Genomic DNA, 22,500 nt, shown 5'->3' on the forward strand with positions numbered 1-22,500 from the left:
ATATCTCAACAAAATAACAATTTTATATTAACTGATTTATAAATGAAACTCATGTTGAAACAAGATAGCATTCAATGTTTACTATTTATTGCAATATGCTACACTCAACTAGGACATATTTGGAGGTAAAAACATATATTTTTATTATAGAGGGGAGGTGACCATTTCTTGTAAGAAAGCACATAAACAAGTGTGTGAAGAAAGGTTAGTATGAGAATTATAGCAGCTCCAATGATTATGAATGATATCAACTATCAAGCATCCAAATATCTCCTGGAATGACAAGAATCTGATGATGAAATCACAAGATTCTTTCCCAATCTGTTGAAGATCTATTCTTCTTTCATCCCAAGCAGAAGATGTGTAGTGCACCCTGTTGCTCGTGATCCAACAAAGATTGATTTTGTACTAAACATCCATTTAACAAACTTCAAAATCCCAACTCAAGGTTATAACATTTCATGCATATTCACTATGTAATTTTTTAAAGGAGAATCAATAATAATTCCTTATTTCCTTTTTATGGTGACTCAACCCTCAATCTAATGGTTGGAGAGGAAGTTGTCTTACCAACTGAGTTGCGGCTAGTTGTCACATATTCACTATGATGGAAGAACATAGGATTAACTCCACAAATTAATGCAAAAGGCGTCGAGATCAAGACGAGAACAATTCAATGAAAAATAACGAAATTGCTGTTCATCCCAATCAGTTGTAGCATCTACATGAAGAATCATGAACACAAGCAAGAACAAAGAAGCCAAGAATTCGAATTAAAAAAGGCATTACTGGTGCTCCAAAATTGTGATACAGAAGTAGGAATTCCTTCAATTTTTGTGAGTACAGATTTAACATATAAACCAACAGGAAAGTTGCTTTCAGCCCAAACTCATTGCAAAATTGATTATATGGATCATGCACCTTAGACTAATATCTGACAAATTGTCGTGTGTCATCTTCACCTTTCCTTCCATACGGGTTGCTCCTGCTGAATCCATGTCGGCTTCCATCAGTTTTATGTGATTTCTTTCTAAACTTAGAGGCATTGCTATCAATGTTTAAGTTTACTTTGGGAGGTGAAGTGAAACAGAATGAAGCAGCCACAGCCTGCCAAGAACCAAAGTCAGCAAGCAATCGGGCGTACACATACACAGGTGGAAAGGGTGACACGATATGCGCAGGTGGAAAGGGTGACACGATATGCCTATGCATGGCAAAGCAATATACTATAATTCAAGTAAATTACAAGTGCAATGTGAAATATATAAGGGAACTAATAGCTACTTCTATAGCAAGGCTCCCTAATTTATTTTTGCCAACTCCTACAGGAATATCGCGGCAAAATCTCCACCCCCAAGCCTTTGTGAGAAAAAATCAATAGTCGTTGCTTTGTGAAACTGTTTGCCATAGCACAACAATCAGAAGCAAATCAAATTACTTCCCACAACTAATGACAGACATCACAAGAAACTTTTATCTTACAAACAATTTCTACATTAATGCACTTTGTCACTGCAATTTTTAACAAATCCCACAATACATTTATTTGGGTATATGCATGATAGATGTTCCAGTTAGAAGAATATGAAGTACCTCTAGATCAAGCCTGTGAACATTAAAGATGTCCTTCATAGAGTGTGAATTGTAAGCGAGAATGTAAGATCTGTACGCATCTTTGGCCGACTTGTTTAAATGATAGTTTTCGGATATTATGCTTACCTGCATCACAAGCATAATGACAATTGTGTTTAAGCGAAATAGGATAAAGAGGGCACTGCACTTTCTAAGAAATTATGAAATCAAAGCCTTGTACACAAGAGCATACCAACTTGGATTGAGCATTCACTATCTTCTTCTCATCATATTCATACTCTTTGACTGGCACTTTGGCAGCCTGAAAATTCCAGAAATCACATTTTCAGGGAATAATAGAAGACAATAAGCATAAAAAATAGCATCATATGGCATGCCATCCTTCAAATGCTAATAACCGAAATCAAACAATAATACGAGCTACATTTAATAACCAAACAAAATTTTCTCCATGCACTAATAGACCTAAAAGAGATCTTCAGCCATCACAGGGTCCTTAAGAATATCATGATTGATTGAGGACAGGAAACTTCAGTTGCATAAGTTTATCGATCCCTGTTTCACATTTGGTTGAAGCTATTCATAAAGGAAAGGTAATGCCCAGGACCCCAGCAAAAGGAGAGTTAGATTAAGATCACAGTGCACCACTGATGCCCAGGACTCCAGCAACAAGAGCGCTAGATTAAGAACACAGGCACCGGTAACATTGCGTGGAATCACATAGGACTACTACCTTAAGATAACTAAGAAACTGTAGCTCTTCAGGGATCAGGAAAAGCAATGCATTCCCTTTTGCACCTGCCCCACGAGCTGTTCGACCAACTCTATGAATATATTCCTGAAAGCAATGACACCACAGGTGAGGAAGAGGTGGAATAGGAGACTAAAAACATTAGGGGTTTACAGAAGTCAACTTGACAGGAGCTGTTTGTCATTACCTTTGGCTCATCAGGAGGGTCATACTGCACAATCCAGTCCTAAAGAAAGAAGGGTAAAAATATTACCACCACAAGCCATGTATAAATTCTCTGAAATCCTTTTTTTTTTTTTTAATCTCAGGTCCTCAAGGGAATAAGGAACAGCTCGCCTTAAGTAAAAAAGCATACCACTGCAGGAATATCAAGGCCACGTGCAGCAACATCCGTACACAATAAGATACCCTTCTCAGCTTTGCAGAAATCAAAAAAGGTAGACGTTCTTTTCTGCTGCTTTTGCTTGCCATGGATATCTTCGCAATCAATCTGAATGTATCTAAGAAGTTCTGAATGGAACTTGACAGAATTGCAAGATGAGAAGAAAACCATGATTTTCTTTGACAGATTTTTCTTCAAGAAGGAATAGAGAAGATTAAATCTCTTGGCACAAGGGACAACACAATAACCTTGCTGCAGTCCTTCATTGGTGACCTACACCATTTAATGGTAAGTTAGTTTAGAATACCTTGTAATAACAAAAAGAGGAAGTAAACAACTTTCGCACCCTCTTTCTTCCATCATCCACGTCAATATAAACTGGCTTCGTCTGAAATGATAACCGTGCAAGGTCCTCAACCTGAAATGAGAATATGCAGTTTCCTTTTGTGTTTATCAAGGAGCAAATAAAACTAGGGTTTTCCAATCACATAAGCTGAAACTACACTTTTCCAATCACATAAGCATATACATATATATATATAGAGAGAGAAGGGTTCAACAGAGAAGCTAAATATTGTGGAGAATAGAGAATTCGTAAAATAAAAACGAACAGATCTATAATTTTAATGAACAGATCAATGTACCGCATGAACAACAATTTGCCCAGAGTTCGAATCCTGCTGGTGGCGAGTTTTTCTATATTTTTACTAAATACGTCTGTTCATTACTTATGTTGATCTGTTCGTAAAATATATAGATTTGTTCGTTCTCTCGAAAAAGATAATTCTCTGTTGAACTCAACCCTATATATATATATATATATATATATTCAAGTTTTGAAAACAAAATTGGGGCCAAAGCATTGGGAGACCAGACGAGTAGATAATTTAATGTTACCATTTCATTTTTTGTGTTTGATTACTATCAATTTCTTAGTTTTTTTTCCCGGAAATAACAGCTATAGAGGTCATCTCCTGGAAAAAGAATAGACGTACCTTCTTCGTTTGTGTAGCTGAGAAAAGAGCTGTTTGCCTCTCCTGCACATGTTGGCATATTAGAAAAGTCAGACATGAGTTACCATGAAGTGTATATACAACAATGGCAAATTAGAATACTTAGCAATTGCAATTGCAGTGACATATTAAATAATCAACTTTAGCTCTGGTGATATGTACCTTGGGCAAGATTTTAACAATTTGCTTCATTTCTTCTTCAAAATTAGCTTCCAAAATTCTATCAGCTTCATCAATCACAAGGCACTGCATATTCCAAAAAATGAGCATATAAGTAAGGCAAGAGTCCACTGACAACAAAAATAGATTCAACCTAGAAGGATGTGTGCGTCTTGGAGAAGCTCTGCATCTAAAACTTTGCAACAGAGATAAGTGATATGCAGCAGGAACTACCACGAGATATGCAGAAATAGAAAATTAGTGATGTGCATAACATAGCATTGAAAAGGCTCATCATGAGCATCCTTCTTTAGGTGTGTAAAAAGAAGCTTCCTCAATAACACTGGGATGGAATGCTTATTTATTGCAGCATAACATTTCTATAAAAACAAGTAAGAATCAAAATGGGACTTGGGGAGTTGCAGGGGAGACATTGAGTGGACACAGTCATATATACCTTCAGGTTTTTATATATAAAGCCCTTTGTATTTTGGAGATGGTCAAGAAGTCGACCAGGGGTTGCTACTAAAAGATTAACTCCTTTGACTATACGCTCTGCTTCTGTTCTTCGTGCTGCACCCCCAATTACCAATCCCAGTGTCTGTGAATGATACGTCATAAGGTCCTTAGCTACAGCATGTGTCTGCATCATTTAATGAAAGTTAAGTCTTTTAAAAATGCAAAAGTTCAAATTAAAGGATCTGTGCGGAACCAAATGATGTCAATTCATAGGTTACAAGTTAGAGGGATGGCCCCAAAATAAAGGCGGGGGATAGAGAGGAGTGTATTACATAGCCAACCCAAAAGAATCATGCACCACGGTAATTCAACAATCGACTTATATAAAAGGGCACAAGGAGCTGACAAGATTTGGCTTAGCCGCTTAGGTGAACGGAAGTGCACAAAGAGGTTTTAAAGTGTAGCCATCAGATTGTGAGTTCATGATACCACATGATGATTCACAAAATCTGAATGTCCAAGTTACCAAGAAGAGTAAAGCAAATAAGAAACATAAACTCAGTAGAAGGAAAATCCAACCCCTTATAACCTAGCATAGTTAATAATAAGATAAATTACTAATAACCTAGCATAGTTACTAATAAGATAAATTCCTCTGCACAAGCTTAGACAACTACAGATACATGAACATAAATATGTAATAACGGATGGTCTCAGTAACCACCAACAGGTGGAATCAACTAACATCGATTTTACTCTTCAAGATAGCCCGAAGAGGGACAGAGTAGTATTTTTTTATAGCATTGCTTATACACAGTGTAATACAGTTCTAAAGAAAGAAGCTTTAAGTCAAAAAAGTGTCTACAGTTGATATTGATGTGTATGTGTAGCATTATCGATACAAGTTAAAATGAAAAAGAAAAATGTGTACCTGTATGGCCAACTCCCTTGTTGGACAAATGACAATAACACCAGTCCCATTCCGAGGTGTGAAACGTATGTTAAACAACAATTCAACAGCTGGAACCAAAAAGGCAAGTGTTTTTCCAGAACCTGTCCTTGCAGCTCCAAGAACATCTTTGCCTTCCAAAAGTGGTGGAATTGCTCTAGCTTGGATCTTCATCATCATAACCCAACACAAAAAACACAAACAATCAGCAATTCCTTTCTGTCTAATCGGTATGAGCTCTATAGTGATCTCCAGTTAAATGATATTTATCGTGCAGAAATATCCGAACATAAAAACGATTCAACACAATTGGACATTCTAAAGAATCTGACTAGATGTGTGTTCCTAGGGCATATTATTTTACAGTTTCGCACGCCAATTAACTTAACACTGTATCTAGCAATGACGAAAATATTCAAGTAACATGTGATTACATCGCAAAAACTTGTGCCATAAACGACCTCAAAATCAGACTCACAGTTTGATTACCTGAGTCATATAGTCAAAGTTCATATCTTTGATGGCATCCATGGAGAGCTTTGACATCGGCAGCGCTTCAAAAGCTTCGGTGGTCATAATTCCCGATGAATTGACCTTCATCTCTTTCTTCAAACCACTCTCCTCATCTACCTTTTCTTCTTCTTGGTGGCTTTCTCCTCCGCTCTTCTCTTTCTTCTTCTCCACGACGGCCACTTGTTCATCCTCAACCTCGTGGTCTACTTCTTCTTCTCGTTTCAAGTCTTCAATTCCTACGTCTTCAGTTTGTAGGGGTTTAGGAGTTTTGCTTTTGTCTCTGCTTCTCTTGCGCTTCTTCTTGGAAGAATCCATAGCTCCTTTCCCTGCGATTTCAATAGCGGCCATAGTTGAGGAAGAGAGGGAGGCGGCAGCAAGTATTTGTAAACTTGAGTTTGCGCCCTTGGATTTGAGACACACAAACCCGGGTTAGATGGCCAACGGCTCACAAATTGGGCGGACCGGCCCACAATTAGTAAATGTCATGTCGGGATAAATATCAAAATAATGTCCTTGCAAGTGGTTGTAAAGTAAATCTCGAATTCGATTTAAAAATAAGGCATTTTCTAAACTAACCACATTTTATAATATAATTTTCTAGATTTGTTACATCTTAGAGCATCCGCATCGGTTACACGATAGCGGCCTACTCGTGTAAGGCTGTTATCGTGTAACCGATGCAGCCCAGTGTTACACGAGGGCTACACGTTCTATCGTGTAGCCCTTTCGACCGTTGGTGATTGGCGCAAAAATGCAAAATTCGAATTTGATTGCCTCGTTTTGCGTGTTTTGTTGACCGATTTTTTTATTTTTATTTTTTTTCCTCTTCTTTTTCTTCTTTTTTCTTCTTCTTCTTCTTCCTCACTTTCTTTCTTCCACCATTTTCTTCATCTTCCTCACTTCTTTTTTCATCATCTCTCTACATCTTCCATGGATCCACACAACCCAGCTTACTATGACCTAAATTGGTGTCCCGATCTATCCGACGACTATCATCCCGATTTGTCGGGATGTAACTTGGGGGATGCTCCTCCATCCGGCGAGGAGATGCCTTCGGCAGCCCATAGTGCCGCCAAACCGAAGAAAGGCAGCCGGAGGAAATAAGTCGCCCACAAGATCGGCATGACAGGCAGGCGCCGGTGGCGAAGGAAAGACTGCCCGTCATACCTACACCCCTGAAGAGACGGACATTATCGTCCAAATTTGGATGGAGGAGACAAATGACGCCATCCGTGGGACAAATAAAAAGGGGTACGATTACTGGAAGAGGATTGTCGCCCGTGTCAACCCCATCATCGGCGCCAACCTCATGCACCACCAGATTTAAGGGCACTGGACCCGAGTGGCCCAAGAGGTGCGGCTGTGGGAGAGTATTTGGGTGGAGACGCGCAGTCGGTGGCCTTCCGGCCATTCTGACGATATGCTCCGGGACAAGGCCCAAACTCTTTTCAAAAGTCGGAGCGCAACTAACGCCTCCTTCAACTACTGGAACGCGTGGAAAATTCTCCGACACAATCACAAGTTCAAGTCGATGTACCTCGAGGGAGACGTGCATTCCTCCAAGAGGACAAAGACTACAGAGGAGGGCGTCTTCACCACCTCGGCGTCGGGCGAGGAGATCTCGTCTGCCCGGCCGATTGGGAACAAGGCGGCGGCGAGGGCGGTGAAAGCGAAGGGGAAGGGGAAGGCGGCAAGCTCCGAGCAACCATCGGAGTACAAAGAGGCATTGGAGCGGCCCGACCAGAACTTGAAAAAAATCACCGCCGAGTATGCCAAAAAGAACGAGCTCAAGGACAGGGAGCTCGATATGCAACTCCTCAGTCTGGATACGACGCATATGAGCGATGCACAAAGGATGGCCCACGAGCACATGGTCTAAGAAATGCTCAAGCGTTGTGGACTTATCTAGACTAGGATTTTAATTATGTTTTTTTTATGTAATTTTTAGATTTTTTATTTTAATGGAATTTTAATTATTAGTAAAATGTGTTATTTAAATTTGAGCTATTAAATTTAAGTGAAAAGCATAAAAATCAAAATTAAAGCTATCATGTAACCTCAATGCAGCTTCTTTACAACATGTGGTTCCCCCCATCATAAAGTAAGCTATCATGTAACACCAATGCGGATGCTCTTATACCCATTTTATTTTCTTATTATTTGTTTAGTATGAAAAAAATGTGTTGTATCATAAAAATATAAATGATTGGAGCTTGATTTTTATTTTGGAATATTCAGTATGAAGTGATCTTAATTGACGCGGCTTCAAATGAGCAATAATTCGATTTATGTGAATCATATATGCGCATTAAAAAGATTTATGCGCACCACACGATTAATGTGCATATTTAATGCAAGAATTTAATATATTTAATGTGGGAATTTGGTAAATTCTTGGACATTTATGCACAATTTATGTCAAATTCTTGGACTGAATTTGATGCATAAAAGCAGAGATTCATGTATAAAATTTGGGATTCACGCAAAAAATGAATTCATGCATAAAAGCAGGGATTTACACTAAAAATGTTCAAAAATTCATAGATTCACACAAAAATTCGGTAAAATTGATAAAATGGATTCGCGCAAAAATAGGATGAACAATAGCAGCTCCTACAAACTTCGTCCTCTATTTCGGCACTCCAACTGCAATCTCAAAAGAAAGAAGCTGCACACAAAAAGTGGAAGATGGAATATAACAGATGAATCATATACTAAGGCTTGAAATACTTTTCTCCTACGACTAATGGGCATCGCTGGCAGCATAGAAGGCACCGATTTTGATGAAGAAGAAAGGTCACAAAAATGCAAAAGTCCACAATACAAATGATGGGAAGTCTTTCCAGTAATAGATGTTTGACCAAGCATAGCAAAAGTCTACAAGCCTAAGCTTACTATGCAGATACTAATGTTCTCATGAAAAAAGAATTGCTTAGGTGCATGAAGTGACAAAATAAGGTTGCAGATATAGAATAAGAAAACAAATGGAAACACTTAGTTTTGTTGAAAATTAAAGAAAAAAATCGAATCTAGTTGATGGGGAAAATAGTAAACAGCGTGAAATCGGTGGAATCCCTATTTGAGAAAACCGAATGAGTGACTGATAATTTCTTTAATACTTTCTTTGTATTTGCTTACAATAGGACTTAGTCCAAAAGTGACCAAGGCCTCAAAAAACACTGATAAGCAAACTACTTATCATCCAAAAGAAGGTTGTCACGAGTGACCCAAACTAACAAGCTCAACAACCAAACGAGCACCAACTTAGGAATGATCCACACGTGACAACCCCAAAGGAAAAAACAAAAAGAGCTAAACATAAAACACAAAACCAACCTACACATATCTAAGTTTAAAATTAGGATATCCCAATTGATCCATTCTAACAAGTTTTAAAAAAATACCTAAGAACATTGGAAGCATCGAACGAAGAAATCACTGAAACATCATGTCCATAGAGAGCCATAAAGTCTGCTGGGCAGTTGCCCTCTTGATGAATGTGAGTGAATCGCACCTGTATACCACGCAGGATAAGCCGAATCCTGGTAACTGTGTGTCTTGTCGGGGCTAAACCATGCGTACCTGAATGGAGTAATGAAACTACAACTGCAGCATCCAACTCGGCCTAGACATGTATGGAGAAAGTGGCCGCGATATGAAGTCCATGAAAGAAGGCCTGAAGCTGTGCATCAAAACTGAAAGATGCTTGAAATGCAAAAAGTTGCCGGGATGGCACCTCTTGAGTCTCTGACCAACCCCTCTCCCCCTCCCTCTCGAGATATATATATTGAAACCTTAAAAATCCTTTGTCAGACATAGTCATCCGCAATGACACGGTTACTGTGAAGATCACATTGCGTCTTTGGCAATCGAGTAATCCTTTTGAATGTTGTATAGTGCCCCTCCAGAAAAGCCACTCGTTTCCCTACATCCACGAAGCGTAAGGCTCGCCTGAGTTCTTGGTTGATGGATCCCATGGCAGTTAGTAGTGCATGGGTGTGATTTGTGAGGCGGTGTCGGATAGCAGTCTTATTCGTTCGTGATGATACGCCGGAACAATAAATAGTCTATCTCGGCAATCTATTTTGGTAATAGAAAAATCAACTTTGTGAAGGAATATTGGAGAATTTCATGGCTACAGTAAGTCAGAAGAGTAAAAGGTTGTTGGTGTTTTTTGTGTTCACCAACCAGTCCTTATATAGAGAATTATATGCAAGGAATTTGGCGGTTAGCAATAAATTACCTGCAATGGTAATAAATTTCTATTGGTTCTTTCATCACAAAGAGTATAAGGCTCACATTAATTAATTCACACGGTTGTAAGTCAGTTAACATATAATGACATTGTGTGTTTATTGAGTATAGAATATGAAGACCAAGTGACAATTTGTATATTTATGTACATTTATTGCTTCGAATGGCCACTCATTTGCATAATTACCTTTTACCCTCTAAAAGGTGATGATTACAGTTTCTGAATAATTAAATTATAAATTATATTGAAAAACATGAAAGGCATGAACCATGAGTTGTTACATGAATCACCATAATCCCCAAGACATCTAAAAATAAATGAAAATAACAACTAACAAATATTTTTCATAAGAACATCTAGTCCTACCAAACAGGGTATTAATAACTAAAAACTAGAGACTACAAAAAACTAATACATTAGGAATGACTTTTGATGAGTTTAGACGAGTTAAAATAGCTGAGGCTAGAAAAAAATAAAAAATAGAAGGTTGTTAATAACCAACTCCACATACCACTTCAAGGCATTCATACGAACAAAAAAATTGATGTCATAATTTACAACAGACCACACCAAACTATACAAGAACGAGAGCCATGAACAAACAAGCAACTTGTATTTCAATGTCACCCCTAAAGCACATGGGGATATGTGGTGCTTTTCTAGACTGATGTTCACCATGTGCTCTATTGACTGGGGATGTAGTAGATTGATGTTTTTGAGTTATAGTGTATGTCTGCCCGACGAGAAACAGTGGCATCTGCCCTGATGCAACTTCTCGCTGATGATATTCGTCATATCATATGAATGCCTTTTGAGGTTTGAGGTTCAAGGAACACTTGTATTAATACCTCCCCAAATGCGTTGCATCCTTGCCAACACATTTAGCGGCATTCAATCATTCCCATATCGACAATGAGGATATAGCTTTCGAAGCATCGTCTTACGAATCCATAGCCTACATGGCAGGATATAAACAACATAGCAATTGTAAGTTCACAAGAGACCAAACAATTTGTAGGGTGAATCAAAATATCACTAACCTTAAACATTACTTATATATTGTTGCCACATGCCCTGTGCTAGTGCATCTCTCTTCGCATTCCACTTCGGGGATGACTCCACTCCGTCAACCTAGTCTTCGTGTTCTCGTTCTATATCATCATCCTCATTTAATAGAGAGTCATATTGTTGTTATATGGTATCAATAACCATTTCAGATCGAATAAAATTGTTAATTACGAAACATGCCATTATGAGCCTATTCTGAATTTTCACTGGGTAGTACGTAGTGCTCAGGAGTATTCCCCATCTCATCTTCATAATGTCGAAGGCACGCTTAATGGCACGTGTGTTTGAGGTTAAACAACTCTTCTGCATTTTTTGGCCTAGCGGTCGTAGGCCCCCATTCTTTTAGATATCTAACTTCTTTATAATGAGTGAAAAATCCTTCACTATTTGCGTAATCATTATCACACAACTAGTAGTTTCATTAATATGTGAACTCTCTTAATAAATCCATTATGTGAAGGATTGTGTAAAGTACTTGATACTATCAAAAAATGATGCAAGCTCTACTTATGATCTAGGACCTTTAACGAATGCTTTTGGCTATTTGGTATGATTATTAGCACAATTTTTTGCTTGGTTTATACATAAGCAACAAATTATCCTTTTGGAATTGTTGTTTATCGTATAAACTCATCAACTATATAAATAGATGTTTTTTGTATGGATGTCTTAGCTTTTCAACACATAAGATACAAGATAAGAAAAAGATTGTGTGTGCATGTTCTAAAAAAAAGTGTCATACTTCTAGTAGATATAAAAAATGACAAAAATGTTATACTTTTCGTGAACGAAGGGAATATTTGATTGATTCTATTAAATCTTAATAAATATAACTTCGATAGATACCATATTTAATTTTAGCATAAATTAATAAATTATTCGTATTACCTATTAAAAGATTATATATATTTATATAATACATAAAATCAACTACAACTTTCTCAAAAACAATAATTATAATTATTCAATCCATTTGAAAAATTTTATTTTAAAAAAATAATTTCCATTTTAGGGAAAGTTGGATGGGGAGATATGTCACACATTTAGATCTAAATTCAAACAAATCTCACCATTTTAATAATCACAAGAGCTTATATTTCTATTTTGATTCTATGATTTGTTTGGAGGGCCTATCTATCGATGAGTGAATTTATCTGTCACGTCCACTGCAAGAATCAACAATATTCCCCACCCAATTCTTACGTGGAATTTATTTTAATAATAAATTGATGTTATTGGATATAGTTAATGGGAAAACTAATGAATTTGTTTAAATTGATAAATAGGGATCCAATGGTATTGATCATAGAATCAAAGGGGCCTAATAAAGTGAAAAAGTTGTAGGACTGTAACGAAACAATATATCAAAGTACAAGGATCTCTAAATACAAACATAATAGAGAACTATATTAGGAAAGGTAAGTGCATGGCCTCTTAATGCATCATACCTAATTACCTATAAACTAAATTTTCACAATTAATTAGCAAATCATCAGAGCTTGATATAACATTAACTGCAAATTAACCATCCATCGTTATGCCAACAAGGGACGAGAAATCTTTTCTAGACTACGTTTGCTAAAATAAACCACCAGCTTCCCCCATGTATCTGCATTCACCAAGATAAAACAACTCTTGGGCTAAACGAAAAACTCAACGGTTAAGAGGAGTTGCACCATCCTTACCTAATCGGGTCAAATACCTCGCCCCCAACCTCTTTCATATATAGTTTGGGGCAATCTTTAGCACGAACAAAGGCCGGACTCGTTCTACTACTCCACATTGTTACGACATAACAAAATCATCCCCAAAAAGAATGTATAGAAACAAGCAGGCTTATAAAAGCAGCCAAGCAACATATCATTTGATTTGCTGACAGAATAAAAAATGTGGTTCAAAAAGCTCCTAACATCAATAGGATCAATAACACCTCTCTTTACCAATCTAATACCTAAAATCCAAAATTCCATAGTTCAATTGCATAAACAGTAGATTTTTGGATTACAAAAGGCAGTCCTACAAAGACTGGAAGCAACAGAGATGTCTCTCTCACGATGGAGAAAAAAGATGCTGCATTCTAGAGCTGACATGTATGCATGATAACCATGGATACTTACCTAGACAGAGTGCTCCGAGTGCAACACTTGCAGCCAACCAACAATAATAGCCTGAAAATTTTGGAAGCGGTAATTCAGCTTATGATTGCATTTTCAGCAAAATAAAGACACCAATTTACAAAATCTGCATCTGGCACCGTGACAGCAGCTTGTAACTCTACTATATTAACAAAATCCTTCCTATCCATACCCTCAAAAACCTACAGTTCTATGTAGAAGAATTCTAATATTTGCTTTGGAGTGCTGTTCTGATTCATATCAAGGCAATTTGGTTGTCAAGAAATTCACCGTTGCAAATCTCGCCTATATTGTCACACACCGACACAAGGGGATTTAAAGGTAGACGACTCACCAATTTCCATTTCACCGCACATTTTAGTATCGATTATAAGATTTCCCGAAGTCACGCCTGTGACGCTGGAAATCATCACAACTGTCATGGGGCCTATTAGAAGGATAACTGTCCATAGCATTTGGAAACCTGCCCCTCGAGTGCATACCAGGTCCAGAGTGATAAAGATTTCCGGAACTATCAAAGTCTGGGTAACTCGGTTGCTTATAACCAGTAAAATCAGATTCAGGAATGTGTTGACATGCTTCTTGCCTCCTCTGTTCATGTAACTGAAGAAACTCTTCCCACATATTTGCTTGTTCACCCTTCATTGTAGCTACTTTTCTCAAGAAATTATCTCTCATCTCTGTAACAGCCTAAAAAATTGGAGGGGGAGGGGGCAATGGAGACTAATTACTACTTTGCTAATAATTAAAAAACGGACTAGCCTAAAATGAATGAAGCAGCATTACATATTGAAATTCATGTGTTTGGAAAAAGATAATATGCAATTAATATTTTAGCTTAAGCGGCACTCAGGATATGCAATATGCACAAAATTAAGCTTGAAATGGCTTCATTTAAAAATATAGAAGCATAACAAACCTCACGATGCTTGAAATTTTCATCATCTTCTTCTTTGTCCCGAAGTTTAGCAAGTTCCATTGCCTCCCTTTTATATTGCAACTCCAATTCCTCCAGTGTCTGGGGAAAGGATGGGTAGTCAAACTTACTTTCAGGCTGCATGTTAGATCCAGCTCTGTCAGCACTCCATCCATCCGCCCTGAAGCTGCTTCTATTCTGAGAATGGCCTTCATATGAATTAAAGGAGTTTCCTACGTAAGAAGGATGGGCTGGAGACTTGGAATGGCTTGATCGCCCTCTACCTCCATCACTACCATAAGCTTCACCAAAGGAAAGTAGTGTTTAGCACTTCCTTTCAAGATGTTTAACAATTCTTGCAGCTTTATCATGACACTATCTTAAACCCTCCTAGTGAATCCATCTGGGGCAAACGAGACTTGGGAGTCTTTGATAAAAAAAAAATCTTTTGGGAGACCCATCCTTTTTCAATTCAGAACCACCACGTAAGTAATATCACAATCGAACATAACGCTTGAGCCTAAGAACTTACCTCTTGCTGCAAAAAAGATTAGAAAAACAAGCAACATTACTGAAAACGATGGACCAGACAAATATGAAGCTTAGAAAAGACTAGAAGTGAATACTAAAATATTAAACTGTCCAAATTCTGCACCTACCATGGGGAGAAGCACTTGAGAGTTTTTGAAGATCTTCACGCACACGGTCTTCCATGCCTTTCTCTTGTCTGCCATACCTATGAGAGATATGTGCAGCACGGTGGGGGCTGGGGTTGGACTTTTGGGATCCAGACCGTCCCAGCCGAGAGATAACGGGACTTCTACGTTCAAATGACCTGGACTGCGAAATTGGAGAGCTTGAAGAACCTTTACGCTCGCCATCTTCTGGATATTTATGAACACCCTTACTATCAGCCTCTTCCCTAATCTTATGAACAGCATCAACGCCTTTCTTCAGGATCAACCTATCCTTGCCACTTACAATTATGAACTTCTCCTGAATTTGGATTTTACATCCAATATCTTTCTCAATTTTGTTTACTACATCTTCTGAGAACAAAGCTTTCACGTGAGGATCTCTTGCAGGCACCCTTTCAAAGAAGTCTTGCGACTTACGATTAGCTCCAAGAGTAGATGGGCAACCCTAAAACACTATTTATTAGAAACTGTAATAATAAAATGAGAGTGGTTTCAATAAATAAGCAAAGCACATAACAAAAGTTCACGTGAAGGATGCAAGAGCTAGGTTTAGTGACATGCATCCAATTGATTAAATTCTAAGAAAGACTGATCCAGATTTTAAAGATTAAGGAGATCCATTTTTCAATTAAATTTGAGAATTGACAGAATATATTAAAGTAGAGGAAGGTACTGAAGTGACCAAAAGAAGAACCCCTCTCTCTCTCACACACACATACATAAACAATGATGCAGTCGACTAATATTGCAAGAAATGTACCTGAGTAAAGTGACCTGATTCACCACATATTTTGCAAATCATTTCTTCTTCTTTCCTCTTCTTCCAATTCCTCTCTGTAGCCTTAGATTTGGCTTCCCAAACCTTTGCTTCTCGGCTAGTAAAATCTGTTGGGACAGCATTAGGATCACGAGTTTGCTCCTCTTCATCAGAACCTGCATGTGACCTTTTGCTTGTTTTTTCTGGTTCATTTGGCGCATTAGAACCCATTGGACCAGTGTATGCCTTGTAAATTTCATTAAAATCATCATCAACATCCAACTCTTCTCTACTTCCCATGCCAGCCAAACCGGACTAACTGTTGGGTCTGCTTTGATTCACTGATAGGACAAAATAAAAAAACTGACAAGAAAAGAAAGGCAAATAATTACAACCTACAGAAGTTGAAGTTTTCGAGTATAAATATGTTGTTTTAGTAAGATTACAATCTGCTCCCCGTTAAAACACAGTTACAAGAAATTAGAGCTATCCTTAGATGTGATTTGATATGCACTCATACCTAATTATCGAGGTATATCTCACTCAATTATAGTGTACTTCCAACCAAAATAGCAGAAAGGCTGAAATACAGGAAGCAGTTATCGTTCAAATGACAAAACTCATTGCAAGAACACTAAGCCATTCTGGCATTGTGACAATGGCACCTCGATATATCTAAATGGCATCAATGTGGCTACCACAGTCATTTCTTACTACAATATCAACCCAACCTATGCTCCACTCTACGCTACACACTTGGAGTCGCTACACAGTCAACTTCACCTATAGACCAATCAAATTTGGATCCTGGCACGTTTCTAAAAAAAAAAAATAAGGATTGAAAACATTTTCTAAATGTGGAGATAAAATGGAGCGCAAGAAAATTACCTAGGGTTATGCACGTGAAATAATCAACAAAACCGTCGAAAATTTTAAATTGCAACCAAATTTAGGAATTAGGATGCAACATGTATGGTTACGTGAAAATTGAACAACGTTAAAGCAAAACTCTCCACCATTGTCAAACTTGAGAACACCCGGGTGACAGTTCACTAGAAACCGTAAATGCGTAGGGAAATTTTACATTAAACAACAGGAGGAAGAGACTTCGATTGTTACCTTGAGAGAGAGAGAGAGCGGCGAGCTGTGGAGTGAGTGAGAAGATGACAAACAGCTAGGGCTCGTTAGCTCGTTCTGGTTTTCAGTTTTGCTATTTCTACTTTCCCTTTTCCTTTTTGGCACTTTCTCCCCCTTTTGTGTGCTTTAATTAATTTTCGTTTTCTAATAATCCTTTTGGGCTTTTAATTTGTTTATAGTTTTGCGTCCCTTTTTTGTTTTTAATATTGGAATGAGTATTTTTTTTTATTAAACTTACTTAATATTTAGCTTTAATAAACAGTAAAAATAAGACAAGTTTTTAAGAAAAATTCATATACTTAATTTTTCAAAATACGCCTACTATGAATTTTGTGAAAGTTCTAAAAGTTAAATTCTAACATAAAATATAAATAATTCATAGTTTATTTTACAACTTATTCATTTGATTAAAGTTTTATAGTAATTTAATATGTGGCTGACTAAGACATTGAATAATTAAAAAGTTTTATTATAAAAGTTGAAACACTTTGATTTAGATATTTGAAATGAATGTATTATAAATATTATACTCCATTCATCCCCCAATTTACTATCCATTTAAAAAGGACATGAGTTTTAATAAAAGGATTGAGTGTTTTGTATAGAGATGGTAAAACGAGTTCGGTTAATCAGTTATAACCGTAACCAAATCGAATTTTTGATAAATCAATTAATCGATAATCTATTTTTATTAGTTCGATTCGGTTTTCGGTTATCGAATTCTCTAGAATTCGGTTAATCAGTTTAACCGGTAGCCGATCGATTAAAATCGATTAACTGAATTAATAATTAAAATATTTTATTTTATTATAACAATTAAAATAAAGTAATTGAAATTAATTACAAGTTTCTATAAAAATAATTTTATATTATATGTAAACATAAATGATGAATTGATAGAGTGGATAAGACTTTACTCTTTCTTCCTAAAGCATAGGTTCGAATCTCTTCAGTAGCAATGGAAGTGCATTTTTTTTAATTAAATAAATTGATTATTTGCGGTTAACCGATTAACAGTATATATTAACCAATTCGGTTAGCGGTTAGTAAAATCGCCCTTATTCGGTTCCAGTTAACCAAAAAATCAATTCGATTTTAATCGAATCGGACTGATTACCACCTTAATTTTGTGAGTGAAATAAGAATCCCATATTTATGAAAGTATTAAAGTAGAATAAGAGTTTAACCAATTTTACAAAAAATAGAAAGAAACACTAAATTAAGGAACATATTAAAATGATCCGGTTAAATTTCTGAAATATTAACTGATCCGGCATATCAAAGGTGGAGTGGCAAATGATGCTTACAAGGAATATTGCACCACCAAGTTTATATTTATAACTTGGTTGGTTATTTTAAGAAGACTATTTACTATGGAAAAGCTGGAGAAAATTGAAATTTATTGTGACAAGGAGTGTTCTCTGTGCATGATTGAGAATGAAACTATTGATCACTTATTTTTCAAGTGCTCTTTTTCTGCAAATATTTGGAAGCAACTTGCTGAATGGAGTGGAGTTCATGAACAAGTGTTAGATTGGCAAGGGGAGCTGCGCTTCATGGAGACACAATACAGAACCAAGTCTGGAAGGCAACTTCTCTATAGGTTGGTGCTATCTTCTGCGATTTATTGTATATGGAAAAAACGAAATGCAAGGAAATTTGGGGATAATGTGTGTACGGTTGAACAAGTGGTTAGACAGTGCCAACTACACATAATTACAATGGGAGCAAATGATAGGAAAGTGATGAGATATTTGAAGAATTAGACCCAATTAGTAGTCTTTGCTTTGTTAACTTGTAAAGTTTTGCGATATTGCTCATTGGTAATAAAACCCCCTCTATTTACCAAAAAAAAAAGGGTTGGGTTTCCACTTGATTTAGCATACAATTATTAAGAAGAAAATAATCAAACAAAAAAGGAAAGAACATGCGATACTCATGCCAATGATAAATTCCATGTATGAATACACCAAGAACACAGTCTATTAAGTGGACAGAGAAAAATGTAATAGTATCAATACACCAAGAGAAGGCCTAGGATCCATGCTTCACATGAAACTGGGGCATGGCGGTCCTTTCGACAGACCAAGACGAACTTCCATACCGTGATGCAGGTCAACTGGACGGTATGATTCAGACTCCCTAGGATCTGAAACGCAATATAAAAGTTCAGGAATAGAGCAAGGATTCATAAATACAATCAGAACTGTTTCACAGCATTTTTCAGGTTGCATGATCATAGCATTAGACCATAATTTCACTCGAGACTCAACTAACAGTTCAGAAATCAGTTCTGTACTTAACTGCAAGCTACCTGTAAATGCATGAATGGAAACACGAATACAGCAAAAATATAATAGATGTAACTTCAGCAATAGACATTGATGTGCTATTCATGAGAATGAACTTGGAACTTAGAGCCTTATAATTAGGACTTCGTGTATGGCTTTGAAAAAGATGATGAAAAGGTCGCAGCAGAGAAGTTTTGTTTTTAGTTTTAAGGTATATATATAACTTTTACCACTTATAAGCTTTATCATCCAAGGTAAAACTGATGAAACGTTAAATGGAAAAAGTTCTGTGATTTGAATAGTACTTCCTTACCGTTGAGATAATCTTCAAAACCAAACTCTTCCATAGTTCCAGTAAAGGCCTCTAGACCTACAAACGACGAATGTACTACACCAGGAGGCCTTTGAAATCTGTGCAGCAAAAAGTGGTTGCATTACAATATATTAAGCAGAATTTGTGCAAGGCTAACAATAATATCCGAGAGATATTTATTGCAACATATGCAGGATTTTATGCAGCTCATGGACAGGATTTATAAATTTGGAACTATTTATTGCAAGATTCAGCATATGGAACTAATTTTGACATCACTATTATGAAATGAAACAAACATATACAAAATTTTACATGAAGTAAAAGAACATTAAGAACTTCACAAACACAAGAATATGCAAGTATATTATTTGAGGAACACATGATAGCATAAGTCATGGGCCTCATGACAAGAAACAATATCACTCACTAAAACAAAATAAAGCACATTAACTTTGATAATGATAGAAAATGACATTGTTTGATTACAATTGCACGGCATTATTACTTTATTAGAGCATAATTGCACTAAGTTTCACACATAATCTAACTTAAATTCATCAGACTTATTCTTGATTCAGCTAGTTCATCACTTAGACCATTCAGAAGGATTACAGCAAAACAAAACTACACGAGATTGAATATATGTTCATAAGAAGGAACACATGAGCTGCATTTCAAGAATCTTCTTCCAACAAATGATCCATGTCATAACCCACACATTGTAGCAATATCACCAGCATCATTACAGGTTATTATCATAGCTTTTTAATCAGCTCCAGGACACATTTCCACATTCCATATATGAGAAAGTTAAAATACTTATAAAATTCTATCTACAAAGGCAGGTGCGTAATAGACAAGACGAAAACTTCAGTAGCATATAAATAATCCTCAAATCAGTTTCTGATAGCACTAGAAACCAAGTACCACTCCAACCTTAACAACTAAGAGGGTGTTTGGCTGAGCTTATAAGCTCCTTAAAACAACTTATAAGTTGTTTAGGAGCTTATAAGCTCTTGAGAAGTGTTTAACCAAAATAAGTTCCAAAAAAAACTTATAAGCGATACAACTAAACTCCAATAACTTATAAGCTCCCCAAAAATAAGTTCCTCAACCGCAACTAATTTTTTCATAATCTTAAAAGCAACGATTATTTCATAAAAAAAATTCTATTGTTGTTAGTTATTTTCATCATATACCCTTCCAATTTAATATCTCGTCAATTTTCTCTCTCTAACTAGGATTTTCTCTTTATAACTCACAATTCCCTCTCTAGCTTACATCAATTAAGTATAAACCTTTTAAGTTGTTGGAAATTACTATAAGCTCTCCAAAAAGAAAGCACCAGGAACAAAAATGAACGGAAACATCATAGCAGAAAGAAGACGTAATAACTTGAATTAATATGGAAAGAAATCTCGATTAAACCAGACTCAAACGTATAAAAATTCGAAATAAAAAACCCCAATTTTCCGCCAAACTAAAAACCCTAGCTCCTAATGTTCACTACACAAAACAAGCAAATTAAGAGTGAGTGCGAGCGCGTGTGTGTGGAGAGAGAGAAAGAGTAACGAGCTAGAGGAACACAAACTTGGAGAGAATCTGACGATCCATCTCCATCTTCATCAGGAATGCTGCGCCGTAAGTATTCGCCAGGATTTTCTTCTTCATCTCTTCTTGCGTTTGCTTCGCCTGTTCATTACAAAACAAAAACTCAGCATGAAAGACACAAATCAATAGGCGGAGGGAGAGAGAGAGAGAGTGAAATTATTGAAACATTACAGAGCGACGGGCAGATTGAAGAGGGTGGGGTTCGATGATATCGCTCTTGACGCCGTGGATCCCGAAGCGTAGCAAATCGTCGGCGCGGCCTTCCAGTGGTATCGTCTTCGCGGGGTCCATGATTATTGCTGTAGTTTGTGAATTTTCGTTCTGCTTTTGTTTGCGAAAATATGAAGTATCAAAAAAGAAGAAGAGAAAATAACTACTAATTTCTTTCAGAGCAAGAAAATGAAAAATTGATGGTAGGAGTGTGGGCTCCACAGGCCCAAAGAGATCAAATGAGAGAGACAGATGATCGGCAGAATTTGGGCGTGAATTGAGAGAGATGAGATGGGCTACAACTTCGGGCTTTGTTTTAATTAATCTGCTGGGCTTATTTGGGTTTTGATTAATTAAGCCCACGTTTGATTGGGTATTTTTAGAGGTTGGAAAGACAATCAAGTAATTGAATCCATTACTTGTTGTTTGGTTTGGGTAATGAGATAATCATTACCCATACTTGAGGGTAACCCAATCACCCAATTTGTTACCCCTCAAAATAGAGGGGAAATAAAAGAAAGGGAATCCCTTACTAATGATTCATTTCCATTGTCAAACCAAACACTCAATAAAAGTAATGGTTATTGATACCATTCCACTCCTTTATTTGATTTTATTCTCTTTTCATTTCTCTACTTGAACCAAACGAGCACTAAGTGGGCTGAGATCATAAAATGAGTTGGGCCGTAATTGATATTAACTTGGACTTATTTAAATCATTAATTGAGTCTTATTTCTGGTTTGATTTTTTTTAAGGGTTATTCTATATGTAACCTCATTTTACAAAAGTAAATCCAAAATCACCATTTAACTAGCAACACAGAAGTCAATCTAAAGAGCCAGTGTAATGCAGTTTTTGTGAGCAATGACACGTCGTCTAAAAATCATTCATCAGTGAATATCGTTGAAAGGTTTGAATGAAAGTTGTAGGTCATCTCGATAGTTTGTAGGTGCAAACGGATTGCAAATCAGAGCTCACACGAGGGAGATACAACCGAAGCAAAACACCAGGCGAAACATCAAGTGCCCCACGGTCACGCTCGCGGCCGCGGGCATAACCACTACTGTTGTGCGACAATACAGAGCGTTCCCACGGTCATACCCCGTAGCTGCGGCCCTTGACCACAGGAAAAAGGCGGAAAGCCTCTAAGAGTGGACCCCAAATGTGTTTTTGTCTGTATTTTTGAATTTTTACTATGTTTTTCTCATGTGCTTATATATAGGTCCTTTTTTTGGCCTATTAGACACTCATTGTCACCATTTTTCATACCCTAAATTTATAATTTA

The 22,500-nt window shown here is 36.9% G+C and overlaps 3 protein-coding genes across 3 annotated transcripts; all 3 read right to left on the reverse strand.

The window, feature by feature from the left end:
* Positions 1-672: 672 nt before the first annotated feature.
* LOC131004367 (DEAD-box ATP-dependent RNA helicase 51-like) lies at positions 673-6,282 on the reverse strand. Its single transcript, XM_057931039.1, has 12 exons — positions 5,796-6,282; positions 5,289-5,474; positions 4,356-4,541; positions 3,902-3,985; positions 3,722-3,763; positions 3,073-3,144; positions 2,700-2,999; positions 2,532-2,570; positions 2,327-2,431; positions 1,826-1,894; positions 1,594-1,719; positions 673-1,107 (listed from the first exon to the last, which is right to left on the reverse strand). The coding sequence occupies exons 1-12, from the start codon at positions 6,165-6,167 to the stop codon at positions 928-930; spliced, it is 1,761 nt and encodes a 586-aa protein (XP_057787022.1). The 5' UTR covers positions 6,168-6,282; the 3' UTR covers positions 673-927.
* Positions 6,283-12,978: 6,696 nt separating this feature from the next.
* On the reverse strand, positions 12,979-16,914 carry LOC131004368 (uncharacterized). Its single transcript, XM_057931040.1, has 6 exons — positions 16,768-16,914; positions 15,652-16,011; positions 14,853-15,336; positions 14,197-14,495; positions 13,612-13,967; positions 12,979-13,310 (listed from the first exon to the last, which is right to left on the reverse strand). Exons 2-5 carry the CDS (start codon positions 15,946-15,948, stop codon positions 13,635-13,637), a joined length of 1,413 nt encoding a protein of 470 aa, XP_057787023.1. The 5' UTR covers positions 15,949-16,011; positions 16,768-16,914; the 3' UTR covers positions 12,979-13,310; positions 13,612-13,634.
* Positions 16,915-18,688: 1,774 nt separating this feature from the next.
* LOC131004343 (cyclin-B1-2-like) lies at positions 18,689-21,514 on the reverse strand. The gene is made up of 4 exons (XM_057930988.1): positions 21,175-21,514; positions 20,984-21,084; positions 19,390-19,487; positions 18,689-18,934 (listed from the first exon to the last, which is right to left on the reverse strand). The coding sequence occupies exons 1-4, from the start codon at positions 21,292-21,294 to the stop codon at positions 18,834-18,836; spliced, it is 420 nt and encodes a 139-aa protein (XP_057786971.1). The 5' UTR covers positions 21,295-21,514; the 3' UTR covers positions 18,689-18,833.
* Positions 21,515-22,500: the final 986 nt, after the last annotated feature.

This window comes from Salvia miltiorrhiza, unplaced genomic scaffold, assembly GCF_028751815.1.
Source record: "Salvia miltiorrhiza cultivar Shanhuang (shh) unplaced genomic scaffold, IMPLAD_Smil_shh original_scaffold_386, whole genome shotgun sequence".
Taxonomy (NCBI): domain Eukaryota; kingdom Viridiplantae; phylum Streptophyta; class Magnoliopsida; order Lamiales; family Lamiaceae; genus Salvia; species Salvia miltiorrhiza.

Bases quoted from the DNA above. Each gene is read 5' to 3' on its own strand.
- LOC131004368 (XM_057931040.1), bottom strand. From the start codon at position 15,948: ATGGGAAGTAGAGAAGAGTTGGATGTTGATGATGATTTTAATGAAATT. The intron at 15,337-15,651 runs GTACATTTCTTG...ATAGTGTTTTAG, and splicing joins AATCAGGTCACTTTACTCAG to GGTTGCCCATCTACTCTTGG. The intron at 13,968-14,196 runs GTTTGTTATGCT...CCAATTTTTTAG, and splicing joins AAAATTTCAAGCATCGTGAG to GCTGTTACAGAGATGAGAGA.
- LOC131004343 (XM_057930988.1), bottom strand. From the start codon at position 21,294: ATGGACCCCGCGAAGACGATACCACTGGAAGGCCGCGCCGACGATTTG. The intron at 21,085-21,174 runs GTAATGTTTCAA...TGTAATGAACAG, and splicing joins TTCAATCTGCCCGTCGCTCT to GCGAAGCAAACGCAAGAAGA. The intron at 18,935-19,389 runs GTAAGGAAGTAC...ATTGCGTTTCAG, and splicing joins TTTTGAAGATTATCTCAACG to ATCCTAGGGAGTCTGAATCA.
- LOC131004367 (XM_057931039.1), bottom strand. From the start codon at position 6,167: ATGGCCGCTATTGAAATCGCAGGGAAAGGAGCTATGGATTCTTCCAAG. The intron at 3,764-3,901 runs GTACATATCACC...CAACATGTGCAG, and splicing joins TTGTTAAAATCTTGCCCAAG to GAGAGGCAAACAGCTCTTTT. The intron at 1,895-2,326 runs GTAGTAGTCCTA...TGGAATTTTCAG, and splicing joins AGTTTCTTAGTTATCTTAAG to GCTGCCAAAGTGCCAGTCAA.